The sequence below is a fragment of the Ambystoma mexicanum genome, chromosome 1p (genome assembly GCF_040938575.1).
Source record: "Ambystoma mexicanum isolate Mex_15411 chromosome 1p, UKY_AmexF1_1, whole genome shotgun sequence".
Taxonomy (NCBI): Eukaryota; Metazoa; Chordata; class Amphibia; order Caudata; family Ambystomatidae; genus Ambystoma; species Ambystoma mexicanum.
This window is the reverse complement of record NC_090921.1, coordinates 1,270,644,522-1,270,665,060: the sequence shown is the minus strand read 5'-3', so window position 1 is coordinate 1,270,665,060 and position 20,539 is coordinate 1,270,644,522. Positions and strand designations below refer to the sequence as shown.

General features: G+C 49.9%; 1 protein-coding gene across 1 annotated transcript in view; it reads right to left on the bottom strand.

Moving 5' to 3' along the window:
• The window catches only part of PRR12 (proline rich 12), an 886,666-nt gene extending 883,248 nt beyond the window's left edge, over window positions 1–3,418 (bottom strand). Inside the window, exon 1 of the mRNA XM_069605180.1 lies at window positions 3,036–3,418. Within this exon, the coding sequence (XP_069461281.1) occupies window positions 3,036–3,121 (86 nt within the window). The 5' untranslated portion in view covers window positions 3,122–3,418. The remainder of the gene's footprint in view (window positions 1–3,035) is intronic.
• Window positions 3,419–20,539: the final 17,121 nt, after the last annotated feature.

Below are 20,539 nucleotides of genomic sequence, written 5' to 3'. Positions count from 1 at the left end.
ATAACATTCACTGGCAATAAAATGATAAACTTAGTTGCAAAGCTACTAGGGTAATCCATTTATCAATACTGCCCTGCAATCTTAATAAAAACATTTCCATGAAAAATATTCAGTTAGAAAGTCTTAAAAAAGGTTGTGATGAAAAATCCTAAAGATTATCACAATTTGCAATAAAGTTAGCCCAGTAAATATGCACTATTTCTAACATTTATCACAATACAAAAGGCACCAATTTATGCCAAAATTGACATCACAAGTTACATTACACAACTAATATTTCCATGGAGAATGCACTGAACCAATGTGTGTATTTTATATATTCAACCCACTAGATTAGCAGAAGCATGTCCGGAAAAAAAAAAGAAAACAAATATTAAAAATCAATATTCCTCAATTTTCCTTTTTACAACTGACATTAGTGCCCTACTTGGATTAGTCTTTCCTAGATCTAACACTCAGCTTAAATAATTTTAAAAAATTAAGCTCAAAATAGCCTCAACCACTGGTTGAGAGTCCACCCCTTCGACTGAAGGCTTAAAATGATAATGTTCACATAAACATAGCAGTCTTCTCTCCTACCTAATCATGTCCAGCGTTTACTTTTTCTATTGCCGACCAATGGCCTATGCTATAATGCTGGAACGCATGTACTGCAAGGCGATTGGGCAGTTTGTGAGCTATAAGAACCAGTGTAATCCATGGATTGTTTAGCGTGTCACAGAATGCTCTGCTCCTTCCAGCCACCGCTTCGGTCCACGCTTTGCCCCAGCACCTGTTCACCACCGGGAGCGGGACACCGAAGTTGCCCGCTTACCACTGTTCACTGCTGCCGCTCCTAGCCTTGGCCCCCAGGAGCCTCGCAATCCCATCTATGCGGCGTTCCAAACACACGCCACGCAGACGCTTCACTCGCGACTAGTGTTGGCAGACTGAAGACAACAATAAACTAAATCTACCTTCAGAATCAGCCCCAAACAAAAGTCCTCAAAAACCAAATTAAGTTATATCTGAATGTGGTATTTGCGTTTCCGGAGTCAGATTATAAAGGAAGTTATAGCTGGAATCTACTATGTAAAAAATGGTCATCTTCTATGGATAGTCAATGGCTAATATTAAAGCTTGAGTCTACTTAAAGACCACAGAGTGGGTCATTATCCCTCGCCCAACTGGCCAGAGGCATTCTTAAGGATATTTTTTTAATTTCAAATTGAATGTCAACCCAAAACAGACTAGCCTGCCTAGGACGTTGGCCCTCCAAATACGGACTGCGCTGACCAACAGATGGAGGCTACTGACGTGGCCTGGTGGTATTCGTGATTTGGAAATAATCAGGGGCTCGTTGATGCTGCTTCGGTGGTCCAGTACTCGTCATCCATGTTCCTTCGTTCAAATGGAAGCAATGGGAGAGATCAGAGCCTGTGCAGCCCCTCGGTGGCTTCTTTATCGGAGGTTTAGTCCAGCCCACAGGAGGCGGATTTCAGCAACGCAGCGGTAGCGATTCAATGGCCCGAGCGTAGACGGGCGCTTCCTATTTATGCGTGGCTTAATGATGTGGGCTCTCACTCTGGGCAGACTGCGTGTGTCCTGAGCTACCTGGCACAAAGTTCAACCCAGCTCTTGCTCTCCTTTCCATTTCGTGAAAGAGCGCGTGGGTCAGGCGACAAGCATTTGAACCTTAGTGATTCCAGTGGGTAGGGGGTGGTGGGGTCGCGCGCGCCCCCCCCCCCCCCCCCAACAGTAAGAAAAACACCGGATAACGGGAGAGTAAAGTCCCTGCTGGAGACTAACCCTGTGCGCCTGGGGTACGTTTAGGATCTCGTAGCTGCATCAGGTAAACACTCATTACTGATAGTGTGAGGCACAGCAGCTCCGACACCAGACGATGGCTTTTATTGTCCTGCCCCTAATTACTTATTGGGAGTCAGTGATGGGTCTCACTGTGGGGTCGCGCGCGATGCATTCTTGCCAAGCTTCAGGAAACTCCCAGTAGAGGTGGGGGATGATAATGGCTGTGAGGGGGTGGGGGGGGGGCTGCCAGACGATAATGCTTCACCTCCACTCAGAGGGAATGCCCACGTATAAAACAGTAGATCCCCCACGAAGGGTTATAACTATTCCGCCAGGAGTGGGCACGTACACTTAAAAGCTGTGCCCGCGTGTGCACACTGCATCCCAGATTCTTTATTGCAGTGGTTTCCCCGCACATACCTGTCACATATTAAGTGTGGAAAAAACACCCATGCACTCTTTCCAGATGTTTCTTTACTACTGATACCTCTCCCTCCCTGCAACCCTCTCCAGACAGAAAAGGGGCGGGGGGTGGGGGTGGAGTACCCCCACCCACAAATGCATCTCTACGGCGCAGATGGGCTTACCAAGGCAGGAGGGGGAGGGGCACCGGCAAACTCAGCATACCCCTCGCCCAACATCTGGGCCTGGAATTAATATGCACACAACACACCTGGCTTTACTATCCCCTGACCGTTGAAGGCCCGGATTGGCCCCAGCCGCCGTTACTTGCGAGATAGTCCACAGCAATGGGGGTCGGGGTGCCAAAACACACAAAGGGGTCAACAATAACCCCCACATAAGGACGGACCCCCCCCCCCCCCCCCCCCCAAAACGCACCAGCTCTCGGTCATTCAGGCAACCTACACAAACTGGGGGTTGACAACGCAGAGGATACTAGCCAGAGCTCCACAACACATCTCTACCCCTCCCCTCTATAAATCAAAATGGAAGGAGTGCCCGAAAGGCTCCTGGCACAGCGAGGCCTGGCTCTGGGTCCCCCCTCCCTTGGGGGGGACACAGGATACAGTGTCTCTACCCGTGTAACAGTTTCAAAGCAGCTCGGCCCGAATTGGGCTGCAGTTTCCTTTAACCTCACCTACCTCCTTGCACGTTATCCTCCACCCCCTCCCGCCTCCAACGCAGCAGCAGCAGCAGATCACACTTTATTTTTTCATCAGGTTATGCGTGCAGTTGATCTCGCTTGCATTTGTGCATAGATCGTGCAGAATGGCTGCCGTGCCTACCTGGCCTTGGCCGACCTCTCGTAGCTCCATCCTGCACCAGCGCCCAAGGGATCCCCAAAGCCGGCGGACGTATAGTTTCTATCCATTAATTTGCTCGTTCAATGGTGGCTGCTGTTTCTCCTCCGTCCTGCGCTTTTCTGCTGCCGATAATTGTCTTTCTTCTCTGCCCGCCCAGAGAGCGACGGCTAAGGAGATTTGGGGGGGCCCCGGGCACACGGCGGGCGCACCCGATGCTCTCCCGCACCGCCCGACCAAGGGCCGATGGTATTTTTCAGGATTGCGCTTGTATTTTGTATTTTTTTTTCATGGTGCAGCCATATTTGCAGCCTCTTGTATGTGTCTATTTCAGCTTCCCAGAATACATTTCAGTGAACTGGGGGAGGGGAGCGTCAGCCAGCCAGCCAGGGAGGGCGGGGGAGGGAGGAGAGCCAGCCAGGGGAGGGGAATGGCTGGGGGAGGAGGAGGAGGAGGAGGGAGGAGGAGGAAAGGGGGTGGGGCGAGGACTGACAGAAACAGACAGAGAGCAGACAGGCTGACAGAGAACATACAGGAGGACAGGGGTCCAACCAGAACGGATACGGAGTGAGGTTGGAGGGCCCGTTGTTGGTTAAGGGCCACACACCGTTAGCCACTGCTAAAGGTGGGCGGTGGTTTTGGCGAAGAAGGGATTGACGGGATAGAAATGAGACAGACAAGAATTTCGAGAGGGGCTACGGACCTCCAAACAAAACCAGGAGAGGCACACACCGCGCGAGATAACCACAGGGAAGAGACTGCCAACGGAGTTTAGGGGTTAACGGAGGGCACGAAGGCAGAAAACGAGACGTACTTAGAGGCAGATAGAAGGGGGTGGGGAGGGTGGTAACAGAAAGGCTTGTCTCGAATAACGCATGCTTGTCTCAAAGCCTTTCTGTTGAGTCGAGGGTTAGGGGACAGGGAGCACACGCAAGATACATAATAGAGGGAAGAGATCGAGATAGAATTAGGAGTGTACACGCCGACAAAAAATGTGGACGGTCAGAGAAACGGCCGAGAGGAAATGTGTGGGGGCAGGGAAGTACAGCCAGGAATGGACCGAGGAGACAGACTGAAACCGAGTGACAGATTTTGTAAACCGGCGACTGTGGCCGTGAGGCCGGGATGATGGGTAGCGTTGCCTAGAGACACTGGCAAACGGGGTGCAGCCGCGGAAGAGTAATTGTTTGAGGCAGCCAGTCTGGCGAATAACGTACCCAGCGTCAACCTGTGGAGGGTGAGTGGTGTGTATCGTGTTCTGGGAGTGAAGCTGGTTATATAAGAGATGCCGAGAGCGACCTGCTGGAGGCGCAGCAGATAGGACCGACACATCGTAAGAGGAAGAAGAGGAAGTGTGATTGATGGGAGGAGGCGAGTAAGATAGGGAGTTTGTTACAGAGATTGTCTCCCGGTGGTAGCACTCTCAGTTTAAAGTTGTAACCATGCTCGTCCCCGTTTTTATACAACACGACACCCCCTATCCTTGTTTTCAGCATTCATTTGAAACACCCCTTATTGATCAAATCCGGGAGAGTGTAAACAATTACAACACTCTGATGCAAGAAAATGCCTTACCTGCACAAGACAACCAGACATCTGTGCATTGCCCTATGTGCCTTCACATCACAGAATTGTTACACATAAGCATCTTCTGAATCACGTGTGCATGCATTACACTGTTTCAGGTTTCAAAACCTTTCCTCTTGGCTTCTGCCTTCGCTCCCCTTCTCCCCTGCTGATCTGCTCTCTTGGCACTGTGCACCTGGCCACCTTCTATCCCCTGAGCCCAGGTACCTGCTCACCCTGCCACCTTACTGCACTGCCTCCTGGCCACCCCTTGCACTGGGGACTGTATCTGGACCCATACAGTCCCCCTCCCCATTTTTCTTCTTTTTCTGCACTTATTCAGACTTACCCAGTCTGCTGCCTTAAACACAGCACTTGCCACTTGCTGGCTGCACTACCACAGTTTGCCTCAATTTTCTATTTATTTTATTTATCTGCGCTCCTCGGCTTCTGCACTTTCCACTCTCCCCCTTCCATGCACTTTTTCCCTTTTCCCTTTCCTATGCACTTGCGCGTTCTCAATGTCACTGGACCTAGTAAGATCGTTTTTATGTTGTGCTGTTTTCTCCCTTGTTCCCCTCCCTTGCCTAGTCGTGCTCTGAAACTCTTGTGTACGAGCGCGATACAAATAAAATATCATATCATATGTGTTGCAGGCATTTACTGTGGAGAATGCAAAGAATGAGGTGCTTTGGAATGTGAATGCTCCTTTCCCAGTGAGCTGTGGCTTGTCAGGGACAGGGGCCATTAATGGCCTGGGGCCTATGAAGCCCAGTTATGGCTTTTACCATCAAGGTACTTCAAGCCCTGGTTAGTGCCAACCTAAACCTTTTGTTAGGTTTTTCAAGGAGGCAGACCTCTGTTTACACTTCAAAAAAGTACAATTTTCCATGTTTTGGGGGACGAGGATGCGTACCACAGAGCACTTTAAGTGCCACCACCGGGGACTGTCTGCAACAAACTCTCAAAACCTGTGGCGTTGTCAAGGAGCAAGAAAGGCGGGCGTACCACATGCAACTGGGTCCAAGCCAGGAAGAGAATAGCCGCAAAGGGCCAGATTATCTAAAATGTATTCATAGTTGAAAAAAGTAGTCATAAGTGACGCTAAATGTCTGCACTGCACATTCATCCCCCTTAATTTGCACGATTATCGAAACCAGTAGGTGTTCCTTTATTTCAAAAGTGCAGCCAGATGTAAACAAATGTTGTGCTGTGAAATGCATGAAAAGCTAAAAGGACTGCCAAGGCAGGTTTGAAACAAACGCAGGGGGGTCCGCAATGCAATGGATGGGAGGCACATTCCTGGCCACTTCTTGCAATTAATGCAGAAGAGCAGGCTGCTGTCCTGCTTCCCTTTCTAGTCCTTGGACATGGTTAACATTGTAGTATTTTTCATACTTTTCACACGTTAGTGTTGACAGCGTAACATGGACAATAATGTTGGGAAGTGTGTGAGCCAGGGCATCCATTGTGCTGGCGCAGAGCCCACGTGAAATAAACAGTTAATCTGTGATCAATACAAGGACCCTCCTATTTCTTAGAACCACAAAAGTAAAAAGATAGCATACCCTCAAGTTTTTTTTTTTTTTTTTAACTTGCGTGATGATTTGTGAATAGAGTTGGCAAGAGGCACTACAGTTTTACAAAGTGGGTTTAGGGCTGCACGGGTAAAGAAACAATTAGCGAGGTAAAAAGTCAGATTGGGACTGAGTGGAGTGAAAGAAAGATTCAGGGACATGGATAGATAGACTAAGGGAAGAAGAATCCTTTCAAGAGCTGGGGTTGGGCCCATGCTGAGAGTATCTCTCTGGAAAAAGGCATACTCAAATTCACAGCTGGGGGAGAGAGAACAGCAGATAGTGACTGCCCAAGGGAGCCAAGGAGAAGATGGAAGATGTGCTCGGGAGGTTTGTGGGGGAAAATTGAATTACTCTGCTGCTGTGGAAAGATGCATATTTTCATTCGCTGCTCTGAGCCATGGGATGAACCCACCACCAAGCAGGACCGTTGTGGATGGCGAGGCAGAGATGGATGCAGAGAAAGAGGCTTGAGTAACAGCGTCATTGAAGGACGGGTTCTTGGAGGAGGAGAGACCTTGCCGCTCCCTATGATGGAAATTGGGCAGATGGTGCAGATAGCCCATAAGGCACACTATTGTGGCACACCGATTGGCATAGTATTAGAGGAAAAGGAATTGGGTGGTGGGAGAATTAAGTGTGAAGCTCTCTAGGCGGGCTCTCGTCTTCATTCAAAAAAGTAGCAATGGTGGTCCCTTAAAGTAATGGTTTGTTTCGGAAGCTAATGATTGGAGAGGAGTAGTTTTATGTGTGAATGCTTTGGTGTGATATGTTTAAAAAGGAAACCTATAAATGAACACAGTATAGTTCTCATTGATTGTATTTTTGTGATAGAAAGTTTGCCAAGGAGTTGGACTAAGAGCTATGATGTATTGTATAGCGGACTAACAGAACACGCAACTTGTGACATATGTCAAAGAGTTTACTCTTTCCAGGATAGGTAATGCCTACAGCCTTTCCGTGTTTCTTTAAAAAGGAAAAGCATGTTCTACTCCCCAAACAATCTAAAATAAATGTATAGGATACATTTGTAGTGCATTGGGGTCATCCTATCTGGTAGAGATACAGGCCTCTATCTGGCTTTCTGTTATAAACATAGCCTCAGGGCTATAGTGCCCAGCTTGCTTCTTGACACCTAAACAAAGCCTCAGTGTTCTAGCGCCCACCATGCTTCTTTACCTTCTAACCACAGTCTCAAGGTTATATGCCTAGCACACTTATTTCTCATCTCCATCTCCCAGGGATACAGTGCCAAGCACTCTATGCTCTTAAGCATGTGGCGTCCTGCTTTCAGCTAGCTCCAGGTATTTTACCCTTGTCTCGGTCAACTTCCTAAAAGGCTATATCTCGCAGATGTCTTTGGAGTAACAGTCTTCTTGGTTCTCACGAGCGCAGGCTCTCTTTTCTCAGGCTGGTAATCTCTCTAAGGTTTCTCAGCCCTCTCGGGCATGGTACATTGCTCATCTCTCTTGGGCCTCTTACTGCTCATCACCCTATTAGCTTTCCAGGGATGTTCAGCTTTGCCAGCTTACTCTGCTCTTTTGAGCCACTCTGATTTCGTTATACATGATCTTCAACCTTCCCAATGCCTCACCACTTTGTTACTTCTCATCTGTTTTTTTTCTTCCCCTTTTAAATGCCACTACTTATGCTTCCCTAGCAAGGTTTCATAATGGTTCTGCCCAGTGGAGCTGTTTTAGTCTGTTGGTTTGGTTTATGCTAATAAGATAATTTATTTGACTTGCATAACCAGCATGTACCTCCTGACACTTCAAATGTTATGTGACAATTGTTTAGTGTCTGCCATGCATTGGTTTGAAGTGCTTTGGGTTGTCTGGGAGTTCAGTAGACTGTAGTCTGAACATTACGTGATACACTGTTTATTGCAGGAAAATGACTTTCTTTAGCCGAGTTGACATATATTGGAAACTTTAACAGTCATGTGTTGGATGTGGAGTACTGTGGTTTTGACTATGGAGTGAATTAGGGATTGCTTGTTTGGTTGTGGGGCATTGCCAGCTATTACTGGGACACAACATTGAAAGGTAGAGCAAACAAAATTAGCTGGGAGGCGAGTATCCCAAAGTAACTGATTGTAGTATGGCACACAGTTGTCATTTGCCATTTTGGGATCAGGTGGAGATCCCTCCTTCAGTACACTACTGCATCTACTCAGTCAGGTTGCCGCTCCGCTTCCTTGCTGATATTCAAGGGTCATTATTGTGAGGAAATGCAGGGTCATTTTGGAAAGTGTTTAGCTGTGACTGATCTGCTTGTGGAACTGCAGATGATCCACTTGTGGCATGCCAGCAAATGTTCTTGTGCAAAACGGGCCCTGTGGCTCCAACTTGTGCTCAGCATGTATTTCTTCTTCTCTGGACCAGTCAGGGGACAATCTTATGCCCTTGGAAGAATTACAGAGCAGGTCGTTGAGGGGGCAGCATAGCGTAGACTGGGGCCTATCCCATCTCTGGGCGGGGAAATGCCTGTCACTGTGTAGAGGAGCAGACTGCAGGCCCTATTCATTACCACTTTCAGGTTGCTCACAGCTCTGGCCTGAGGACCATTGGTAGGCAGAGGCGTTGCTAGGAGGATTGGGGGCCTAAGGGGGCTATAGCCCCTGGTCTTTTGGTTATAGCCCAGATAGAATCTCAGGAGCTACAACCAAAAGGCTAGCTAGCCCCCAGTCCTGACATTTCCAACATTAGCGTAGCCCCGGGTCTTTTCCAGACCTAGCAACACCCCTGTTGGTAGGTGTTAGGAAAGATTTCGTAATTGTAGATAATTTTCCTTCCATGTGGCAACCCCTAAACTTTTTGCTGTTGTTTTTCACCTTGTTCTCGACTTTGCCAGAGAAGTGCAGCCTTCTGCCGCACTCCTCTGGGCTTTCGCTCCATTCTTACGGGGAAACTGACATGCCCTTAAGACAGTCAGTACCGGGAAACGCTGTTTTCCGTAGTTTCTTTTATCATGTTGCGGCTTTCGTGCAACATGACACAAGAGGGCACTGTAAGCTAAGTTACTGCTCTCTTGGGTCTCTAGCCTTCTACAGGCCCTAGATACTCTTTTAGGATTGTAACTGATCGGTGCAAGTGATTCACGGACGGGAATGGTGGCAGCGATCGTTTCTTGTGTTTTGAGCTCCTTTTGGCGTTTTAAGCGCGTTTCTCGCGCTTAGCCCAAAATGGTGGCCTGGCTCCCAAAATGGCCAGACCACGAGGCTCCTTTGTCCTGTCCGCTGACTGTCTTGCTCCCTTCACCTTCCCCAGGTCGAGCCGACCCGGGGCCTTCCTTATTTGGGCATGTACTTTCCCGCGAAACACGGATGCTTTCGCGGGCTTCTACATGCCTGGTGTGTGCCTCCAGGATGTGGGCTGGGCTGTCTGGTCCCAATACGCATCCTGGGTGCCAGTGAGTCTAGGGTGGTGTGAATGCCTGGGACCACCGTGGTCCGTGATAGGTCCACGAATGGTGTGAGTGTTGATGAGCGGATCTCCCATTGGGTCCCCTCCGTTTTGGCGCGAAGGGAACCGTGGATAAGAGGGGGCTGGAAAAACCACTACCAGGTCGATCTCCTGAGTTCTCATGAACGAAGGAATACAGGAGCCAAGTAACCTGCAACCGAGAGGCTTAACCGAGGAATCGCTGGTGACCCGCTGAAGGACTGCTCCTCTGCACTGCTGTCGCCTTGTGAAACCCTTTTCACCTTTGATCGAACCAGAAGGCCTGTACTGGTACTTCGACCCTTGGAATAGCGGGAACAGCTATATTCTCGGCATCTTCACCATCTCCTGCTAGTAAGCCTTCGGAAGCGTCTCTGGGCCATCCAGCAGACTGACCAGCCTACACAGGAGTCTTGCTCTGTAACTGCCGCCAGGTTGTGTAGTATTTCGAGTCCTTGTCACTCTCACACGATTCGTACACTTGGCGTTCCCAGGTCTGAAGTGAGTAGTGTACATTTGGCTCAGATACACACGGCCGCTCCGTTGCCCTGCTGTGGTAACAAACTGTGCGGGTTCCTTCGTTTGGGACGTCTTTTACTCAACTCTGCTGCTGCAGACTCAACACGACGACGAGACGTCCCCTGCTATTCTGAACCTACCAGCGACTGAAACTGACGTGGAGAAGCCTGGGTCTGCTTGCATCGGGGACCGGTGAGTAGCATAGCTAGGAACTGGTCGCCCTCCTGCAGGAGCCCATAGCTTTTCCCCGCTGTGTCAAACAGCACGCCTTTCCGTACTCGCGCTCTGCTTCTGCCTACAGTGGAGGCTGCGCTTGAGTCGCGGAACACTGTTCTTCTTCATTTGTGCACTAAACTGAACTGCCTGATTTCCCTCGAAGAGACTCCCTTTTGCCTGTTGGCATCAGCGTGTGCAGGTACTTTTAAGCAAAAGGCTCCACTCTTCGTAGGGCTCGGACTTGCTTTTAGTTAGATGCCTCTGAAGGCGGACTGGGTCTAAGCATTATTTCGTACTGCCTGTTTTCCTTCCCTTTTAGGTGGACTACACATTTCGTGCATCTAACGCTTGAGACTTGTTTGTATTTGTATATATATTGTATTGGTATGGTATGTGTTGGTTTACTAGAGTTGTATTGTGATTTCTCGCTATGGTCATTGTTTTAAAGGCCTTGGAATAAATCTGTATATATTTTTAATATAACACCTGTTTCGAGTAATTTGTAAGTGTCCTTGCTTTGTGTGCTCATTGCGGGCTTTCAGTCACCCTCACCCCTCTTGAGACCTAGTCTTGACCGCCGCGATCGCTACCCTGATTGGTCTGGCTTGTCCAGAGGTTACCCTGTTCCAAGTAATTAGGTTGGCCTTCTGAACTTCTGCGCCACCAGGACAGAGTTCAGAAATCCGTCTTAACAGTAGGCCAGCAGGCAGCTACAAAGGCAATCTCCAGATTAGGGTTAATTTCTTTCCTCACTTTTTCTTTGGCCATTAAGATCAACATCTGTGAGGAAGACAGCATCCTGCCCCAAGAGCTAGGGAAGACCTCGAGACCAGAAGCCAGTGCGCTCGCAGTCTGCAGAGCGCGGCACCAGAAACCCTTGGCACAAAAGGATGCACGTAAAAGCACACCGTGCCGGGGCCAGGACTTCCGGCACCGCAGATAACCAGGGAAGACCGTAGCAGGTATGTGGGTGGAGGGGGCGAAAGGGTTCCGCACAGGTAAGAGGGGAGGGGGCAGAGGGTGCCGCATAGTGGGTGAAGGTTCGGCGGGAACCTTGACAAGGAAGGGGTGTGATGAATACGACAATCCGTCCAGTGGATGTGCGCTCTTCTGGGCCTTTTTGACATTTTTAAATGAACTTGAATGATTTATTAGCATTTTTAAAGCACTGACACAGCTCCAGGACATTGAGGCGCTGTTACCTGAATATGTTTTAATTGCGTATTTATAATGCGCTTAATACCCAGAGGTTTCTAAACGCAGACCCGGGGATCGAACCTGTGTTGCTTCGTATCGTCTGGTTTCCAAGGCGAGCACGTTGCCGCTGAGCTATCCTCCCGGGACAATGATGGTAGATCAACCTCTGGAAAATGTGTGGGGCTAATCTGCACACATTTTCCTATGCTCACCACACAACATATGCACAGACCTGTGTACTCTGTGTGGACACAGCCTGCTGGTGCAATTCCCCCTGTCATATTTAGTTGGGATATGACAGGCGTAGTACACAATGAATCTCCAGAAGGAGGAGGACCAAACCTTCCACCTGCCATGGCCAGCCTAATTAACTAACAAACGCTCCATGGCTCCACCCTGTCCTTTTGTTGGCCCCTGCAAAGGAGACAGGAAACCCCCAAAAACCTTTCATATGCAACTGTGTCAACCCGAAGCCAGCTCCCGCCCTCCGAATCGATTGACAGTGAACTGTTATTTCTGAGACTGCATGTTCACACTAGCCCTCCCTGCAGGGGGACCCCATTCATAAGGTATGAGAATGTGGACAAGGAAGTTGCCTGCAACACACTCCTCAGCTTTGGGCTGTCCATTTAAAGGACGACACAAGCCCAGTGAAGAAGCTAGGAGAAGTGCATCGACAAGCATCTACCGAAGTCCGCCTTAAAGCACATTTTCGAGCCAGTCTCTCGAGCTGCAATCGACTACAATGCTGACTGTTGTTACGCCGCAGTCGGTTAAAGCAATCCGAGATGACTGGACCAGTGCTTCCGAACCGCCGACCAGCACCGAGACAATGATTCCTAACCCTGAGCCACCATGTAACCAGCCGTCCATCCAGCTTCACTCGCCAAACTATTTGCTACCTGCTACCCGAAGCTGTCTCCCTTCTTGAATTCTGTCACAAAAGATGCAAAGCGCCCTAAAACAGACTTGACCCTGTCGAGCACCAAGAACACCTACAAGCACAAGGTACATTGTGGTTCTGTCCCCCTGGTCCTTCTTGAGTCATTTTTAGACCCATTGCTCCCTTTGTGCTGAAGCCAAGTATCCTTGAACTGTTGTGATTATTTCCTATACCGACCACTCTCCTGTAAGTGTTCAGCATCCCCTTTCCTTCTATGAAACTGTCAGTTCTCTGCATTCCTTTACAGGGTGGGTTGTATTTCGTAGTGTTGCTAGAACTGTCTATTCTGATAATAAATTAGATCGATTTATACTTTAACTTTTAATACATTTGTATTGCGCAACAATGAACCCTTGGGCATGATGGCGCGGATGAGACTAGACAACAAAAAACAAATAGGAGTCAGAAGCTGAGGTTGTCAATTGGTACAAATAAACTGAGCTTTATTCGAAAAGCCATGTTTTTAGCTTTCTTTTAAATGCCTTCAGGGTCGATTCCAACCTTAGGTCCTGGGATAGGCAATTCCAGGCAGTTGGAGCTGCTATAGGAAACACTCCTTTTTCCGCTTTCCTGGACTTGCTTTTCAGAATTATGAGCATTTTACTCTCCTGTGACCTGAGGACACGTAAGGAACGCTTGGGCAGAATCATTTAACAGGGCATGGTGCCCAGGAGGCTCTTAAAGGTTATAAGAATGAGACGATACTGAATTCTGGCCTCTACATGTAGCCAGTGCAGGGCTCTTCTAGCTGGTGTGACATGGTCCCGTCTGGAGAGACCCGTGACCACCCTTACTGCACCATTTTGAATAACTTGCAGCCTACTGATTTCCTTTTTGCTGATACCGGTCAGCAGGCTGCAACAGTAATCAATTTTAGCGCCTGCTATGGCTCACGCCAATGTTTCAGCATTAGCCTTTGAGATCATGGGTCTGAGGTGAGTAAAAAGTTTTAAGTAGTAAGCTGCTCCTGATACAACGCTTCCCACATGGGAATTCATAGAGAGGTGTTGATCGAGAATCACCCCAAGCTGGATTTTGCTATACCTGGGGTCAAGCTTAGATATCCGGTTGGGGGATCCCACGATCATGAGCTCCGTTTTTGTTCTATTTGGCGCCAATCCATTTTGTACAATCAAGTTCTCAATGCAGGTGTAAAATTTGTTTACACGCTCTTCGTCTCGGGTATGGTCTCCCCTCCAGGGGATGATACATTGTGTATCATCTGCGAAGTTGGTGAACCAGATATTTTCGTGCACCAACATTGAGAAGAAGGGGACTGTAAAGATGTTATAAAAACAGGGCGAGAGGCTTGCTCCCAGTGGGACTCCATACTCGATCGGAATTGTGTCGGCTTCCGCTAGGTCTGAGCAGACGCAACTGACCCTATTTTTGAGAAAGGAAGCTACCCACTGCAAGGCTTCGATGGAGAATGCTGCCACTTGTTCGAGCCTGGTGACCAACAACGTGTGGTCAACCAGGTCGAATGTGGCTGAGAGGTCCAGCTGCATGAGCATGGTGGTTTCTCCCTTATCTATGTTAGAGAGGAGCCTAGATTTTAATTCCAGAAGGACCGTTTCTCCAGCATTGGATCTTTCATGTATTCACATGCTTTGAATATTCCCCGTCATCAGGCTGGGAACCTCGGTCCTTTTTAAAATAGCGTTTTCCCCTGGAAAACTTTGACACTTTTGTGTCCTATCAATGTCCTTTTTTTTGTGCTTAGCCACCAACCAATAGGACGTAGGGTATAAATAGCCCCGCCCCCGCAGCTTCCCTTCAGATTTCCACAGTCTCCAAAGTTTTGGGATCACCTCGTGCTCGTTTTGATTCTACACATGTTGGTGTTTTGGTCGTTTTTTCCCAATTTCTTCCGGAAAAGCTTTGTTTCGGCCCTGCGCGACTTGCGGGCTGAAGAAGAGGTGTGAAGGGGACGGGCACATGGATTGCATCTATTGCCTCTAACCTCATCACTCAGTTGATTCCTGCGACATCTGTAAAGGCTTCTCTCAGAAAACGCTAAAGGACCACAATCGGCGGTTGGTGTGTTGGTTAAATGAAGGTACCTACCCTTCATCTGAGGTAGGATCGGTTTGTAGCCTTGCGTCTGAGAGACCTGCTCCAACAGTTCCTCGCCAGTCAGTGTTGGCTGAACCACTGGCTATGAAGTCTCGGCCTTCCGGTGCAGAGAAGAGTGGTCGCCCCTCTTCGGGCAAACACCTTACGAAAGGGGCTCCTTCGTCTTCCAAGCATGGTCATTCGGATCAGTCCTGTAGGTCGGAGGGAAGGCCTGAAAAAACATCTTCATCAGTGAAGGACAAAAAGGACTCTTCGAAACGTTCCTCTTCAGGAGACCATCGTAGGTCATCCTCTCGAAGAGTCTTCGAAGCACCGATCCAGTGGGACCAAACGGGCGGGATCGTCTGAAAAAACAACGCCACAAGTGTTGGCGCCGTCAATGGGAGTCCCGTCGTCGATGGTTTCACTACCAGCTATGGTGTCTGCCTCCACGATTGTATCTTCGGCTCCATTGGCTACGGTCAAAGAAGGCCCGCGGTTTTCGTCGTCGACGGACAACTTGCTACCAACGGGTGGAGCGTGGCAGCCTTCGGCATTTGACGCCCTTCTGCCTGGCACTCTGCTACAGCAGGAGGCGGCCCTCTCAGTGTCGTCGGTAGAGGATGAATGGGAGCCAGTGATGAACCCAACGGGCCTCGGCTTACAGTGTGTTGGCCCTTCGACGATGGGAGTGGAGTCTGGTCCATCCACGTATCCTCTGGTGAACCCGCAGTCGATGCTGTTGCTCCAAGTCCTAGCTACACTACAGTCCCTGTTAAGTCAACTAGATTCAAGATTGCCTCCTCTATCGTCGACGCGGCAGGTGTCCCTCTGCGTTCATCATCTACAGCTGGGTTGCCAGCCCCTCGGCCGATGAGTGAAGAGCCTCCTCGTTCCCATCTGGAAGAAGGTGAGCTGCCGGAATCTGTTTCGGACTGTGGGACTAGGGACTCGGGAGTCAGATGTGGAAATGGAAATACCTTGTAGTCCAGCACAACCGTCCCCTCCGGATGATGTGGGGGCATTCCATGCCATGATGGCAAAAGCCTGTTTTGAATTTGGTCTGACCCCAGAGGAAGAACGGAAGGAATGATTCCTATCTGACCACATGGACAAGAGAAGAAAGGCGGTTTTCTCCATTCCAATCCTGGACCATGTCCGGCAGGAGGGCCTACGCGCAATGCGCCATCCTTTCTCAGAACCAGCAGTCAAAGGGAGGCTAGAGAAGAAATTTAAGGCCCCTGACTCTACGCCAAAGTGCTTGGTTCCGCAACCCACCCCTGAATTAGTGGTGTTGGCGGCGGCGGGGAGCCGTAAAGCCAGAACGCAACACAAGTGTACTACACCTCCTGACAGTGACTCGAAAAGACAGGATGCCTTCGGAAAGAAAGTTTTAACGGCTGGGTCGACGACAATAAAGGCGGCCAACTCGTTGGTGATCATGGCTCGCTACGATCGCGAGATGTGGCATCGGCTGGGCCCTCTGTTAGAGCACTTACCGGAGGAACACCAAAAAGCTACCAGGCTGCTGGTACGTGAAGGTGAGGAGGCGTTGAATCACAGCATTAACATTGCTGTGGATTTAGCAGAATCTGCTTTCAAGCAGATTAATAATGGTGTGGTACTACGTCGGCAAGTCTGTCTTAAGGCTTGCCGACATAATGAAAGGTCCATTAAAAGGTTTTGGACATGCCCCGTGAGGGGGAACAATTGTTTGGAGAAAAAATCAACAAGGCCCTCAAGGGCATGAAGGAGGACTCAGACACGGCGAAATCGTTGGGGGCTTTGCAGAGTGGGCAGGCGTTTCGCCCCTTTCGTGGAGCGTCAGGAAACACCCGATTTGCTTCGTCCAGAGAATGGGGTTACAGCTGGTCTGGATACTCCTCATAAGGGTATAGAAGGGCAGTGCAATCGACGCGAAAGGGACAAGATTTTCAGGCATCCAGAAGGAGAGGGGGACAGGCCTCTTCCGCCAAAGGTAGCAAACTAAATCACAACAATGACTGTCTTCAGAGAAATGGATTGGGGGCGGGAGTAGCTCTACGCGTCGACGAATGGAACAAGATTACATCAGACCGCTGGGTATTGGACACGGTACGGTTGGGCCACTCTCTGGAATTCAAGGGCTGACTGGTTTCCATTCCTCCCGTGTACTCTGCAACCTCATCTTCACATTTTACAGCAGGAGATTGTACTTATGCTACAGAAAGGGGCTATAGAATTGGTTCCAGTGGCCGAAAGAGGCCAGGGGGTTTACTCCCGTTACTTTGTGGTGAAAAAAACCCAACGGCAAGTGGCGACCCATTCTGGACCTTCGGGCGCTGAACAAGACTATGCAACGCCTGAAGTTCAAGATGCTCGCACTTAAAGAGGTCATTCGGTCGGTGCAGCCAGGCAAATGTCTGGCCTCGTTGAATTTACAAGACGCATATTTCCACATACCCATGTGTTGATGGCACCGAAGATTCCTACGATTTGTAGTAGGTCAAGAGCATTACCAGTTCCAAGTGCTCCGGTTCGGTCTGAAATCATCCCCCAGAACATTCACAAAATGTTGGTGCTGGTGGCAGCGTGGCTGCGACAAGAAGGTCATCACGTCTACCCTTGCCTCGACGACTAGCTGGTGCGAGGCTCGTCTCTGGTGTCGATGCAGGCATGTCTCAGCGCTACCATGCAGCTGTTGCAACGACTAGGCTTCGCCGTCCACTTCAAGAAGTCATATCTATCTCCCTCCAGGAACTTGGTATTTCTGGGCGCAGAATTTCAGACTCAACCAGGCCTGATGAGACCCTCAGTCGAGAGAATACAAAAGCACAAGCAAAAAGCAGCAGAGTGGAAGGTCGGAACAAGAGTGGCGGTCAGAACATACATGTCACTATTGGGAGCCATGGCGTCCTGCATTCCGTTGGTGAAGAACTGTCGTCTCTTCGTGAGGCCGGTGCAGGAGTTCCTTGCAGACCGGTAGGCTCAGAGTCATGGATTGTGGTCCGACAAGATTGTGGTCAACAGCGATTTAGTGCACGCCCTTTGATGGTGCCGGCTCTCAGACAATCTGGATCTGGGTGTGCCATTGCTGGAGCCGGAGTTTCAGGCTACAATTGTGACGGGTGCCTCTCAAACAGGGTGGGGAGCGCATTTGGGGATGTTCCAGTTTCAAGGTCTGTGGTCTCGGGTGGAATCGAGTCTTCACATCAATGTGCTAGAGCTGAGAGTGGTTCATTGGGCCCTAAAATCGTTTCTGCTGCACATACGTGGCTCAGTGGTGAGGGTGTTGACAGACAATACCACCACAATGTTTTACCTCAGGAAGCAGGGGGGGCACTCACTCCAGGATGCTCTCGAAAGAAGCTCAGGAACTTTGGCATTGGGCCCTGTTACACGACATCAGTATTGTAGCATTTCATCTGGGGGTGATGAATGTGCAGGCAGACTCGCTCAGCAGAGAGGTAAACCAACTCCACGAATGGCAGCTGAAGGAACAATAGGAATCAACGATTTTCCAGAAATGGGGTCGTCCTTCGTTGGATCTCCTCGCCACATGGAAGAACAAGAAGTGCAAGGAGTTTGCCAGCAGGTGGCCTCAGCCCGAGTCTCTGGGGGATGCGTTCTCGTTCCCGTGTACGGACCGGTTTGCTTACGCATTTCCTCCATTTCCACTCATTCGACGGACACTCCAGTGGATTCGGCAATACCCATGCCATGTGATTCTGGTGGCCCCGTACTGGGCCAGGCAACCGTGGTTCTCGGACCTACTTCTTCTGTCCGTAGCTGAACTGATTCGGTTGCAAGTGACGCCGGACCTTCTGTCTCAGGACAAGGGCGCTGTCTGTCACCACGATCCAGGGTCTCTCAGCCTGACGGGTTGGCTCCTGATTTCTCCAAGTTTGGCCTATTGAACATTTCTGGTGACTGTCGCCGCATTTTGTAGGCGGCTAGAGCCTCGTCCACGAATGTCTCCTATGCGTGTAAATGGAAAAGGTTTTGTGTGTGGTGTAAGGGCCAGCCTGGGGTGGACCCTTTGAACATTCCACCGGAGCAAGTTCTACCCTACTTGCCGCAATTGGCAAATAAAGGTTTGGCGTTCTCCTCCATAAAAGTACACTTGGCAGCAATTTCTGGATTCACTCGAAAGCAGCATACGACGCCTCTGTTTAGTGATCGTCTTGTCAAGCATTTTCTGAAGGGGTTATTTCGGACCTTTCCTCCAGTCAAGAAATTCCCTCCGGGTTTGAGCCTCATTGTGGTTCTGTCAGGTCTGATGAAGCCCCCGTTTGAACCTCTCTCGTCGACGCCCCTGCAGTTCTTGTCATGGAAGGTGACGTGTTTAGTGGCCATTACTTCGGCAAGGAAAATATCTGAGTTGCAAGCTCTAGTGGTGGATCCCCCGTACTTACGTTTCTTCAAGGACAAGGTGCTCTTGGCCACTAACCCGCACTTGATTCCAAAAGTTCCAACCACTTTTCATTAACTTTCTTCCATCGTGCTGCCATTGTTCTTTGCTTCTGCTTCCACGTCGGCAGAGAAAGCGTTGCATACGCTGGATGTGAAAAGAGCATTGAAATTTTATCTGAGTCGTACTCAGTTCAGACTTTCAAAACAACTGTTTGTGGCTCATGGACCCTCCGTCAAGGGACGGGCAATCTCCAAGCAAGGACTATCTCGATAGGTGTCTTCGGCTACCTGGTTCTGTCACTCTAAGGCGGGAAAGCCTTTGGAGAGGCGTCCGAAGGCACACTCAACGAGGTCCATGGCTTGCTGCTCTGTTTCGCTACTTAGGCCTCCAGCCTCTTTTCCTTTGCAGATGGGGAGCAGGTGCAAGTGGATCTAGGTCACCTGGCCTAAGCCCTGCCCACCTGGTGCCTTCCTGCCTGCTGCTCTTTTTCTCCGTTTAGTAAGCCCTGCCCACCTGCTGCCTTCCTGCTTGCCGCTCTATTTTACCACTTAGCAAGCCCCACTCACCTGGTGCCTTCCTGCTTGCCGCTTTCCCTACTTAAGGAGACCTCCAGCCTATTTTCCTTTGCAGATGGGGAGCAGGTGCAAGTGGATCTAGGTCACCTGGCCTAAGCCCTACCCACCTGGTGCCTTCCTGCCTGCTGCTCTTTTTCTCCATTTAGCAAGCCCTGCCCAGCTTCTGCCTTCCTGCTTGCTGCTCTATTTTACCACTTAGCAAGCCCCACCCACCTGGTGCCTTCCTGCTTGCTGCTCTGTTTCCCTACTTAAGGAGACCTCCAGCCTCTTTTCCTTTGCAGATGGGGAGCAGGTGCAAGTGGATCTAGGTCACCTGGCCTAAGCCCTGCCCATCTGGTGCCCTCCTGCCTGCCGCTCTTTTTGACCACATAGCAAACCCCGCCTCCTGGTGCCTTCCTGCTTGCCGCTCTTTTTCACCACTTAGCAAGCCCCACCCACCTGTCAGCTTCCTGCTTGCCGCTCTGTTTCTCTACTTAAGGAGCCCTCTGGCCTCTTTTCCTTTGCATATGGGAAGAAGGTGCAAGTGGATCTAGGTCACCTGGCCTTAGCCCTGCCCACCTGGTGCCTTCCTGCCTGCCGCTCTTTTTCACCACTTAGCAAGCCCCGCCCACCTGGTGCCTTCCTGCTTGCCGCTCTTTTTCACCACTTAGCAAGCCCCGCCCACCTGGTGCCTTCCTGCTTGCCGCTCTGTTTCCCTACTTAAGGAGCCCTCCAGCCTCTTTTCCTTTGCAGATGGGGAGCAGGTGCAAGTGGATCTAGGTCACCTGATCTAAGCACCACCCACCTTCTTAGCCCTGCCTCTTCCTTCCTGCTCTTAACTATTAGATCAAGGGCGTCTACAGTGAAGGGTAGACAAAGAAAAGGGCTATTCCTGTTTGGACCAGGAGGTCCCAGGGCCCGACCCCCTGCTCAGACAGCAGGTAAGCATTCACCAATATGTGTTACCCCCTTTGTCCCCACAGGCCATCCCCACCCGCTCTGGTCCCCCTGTGATGTTCCCTTGTG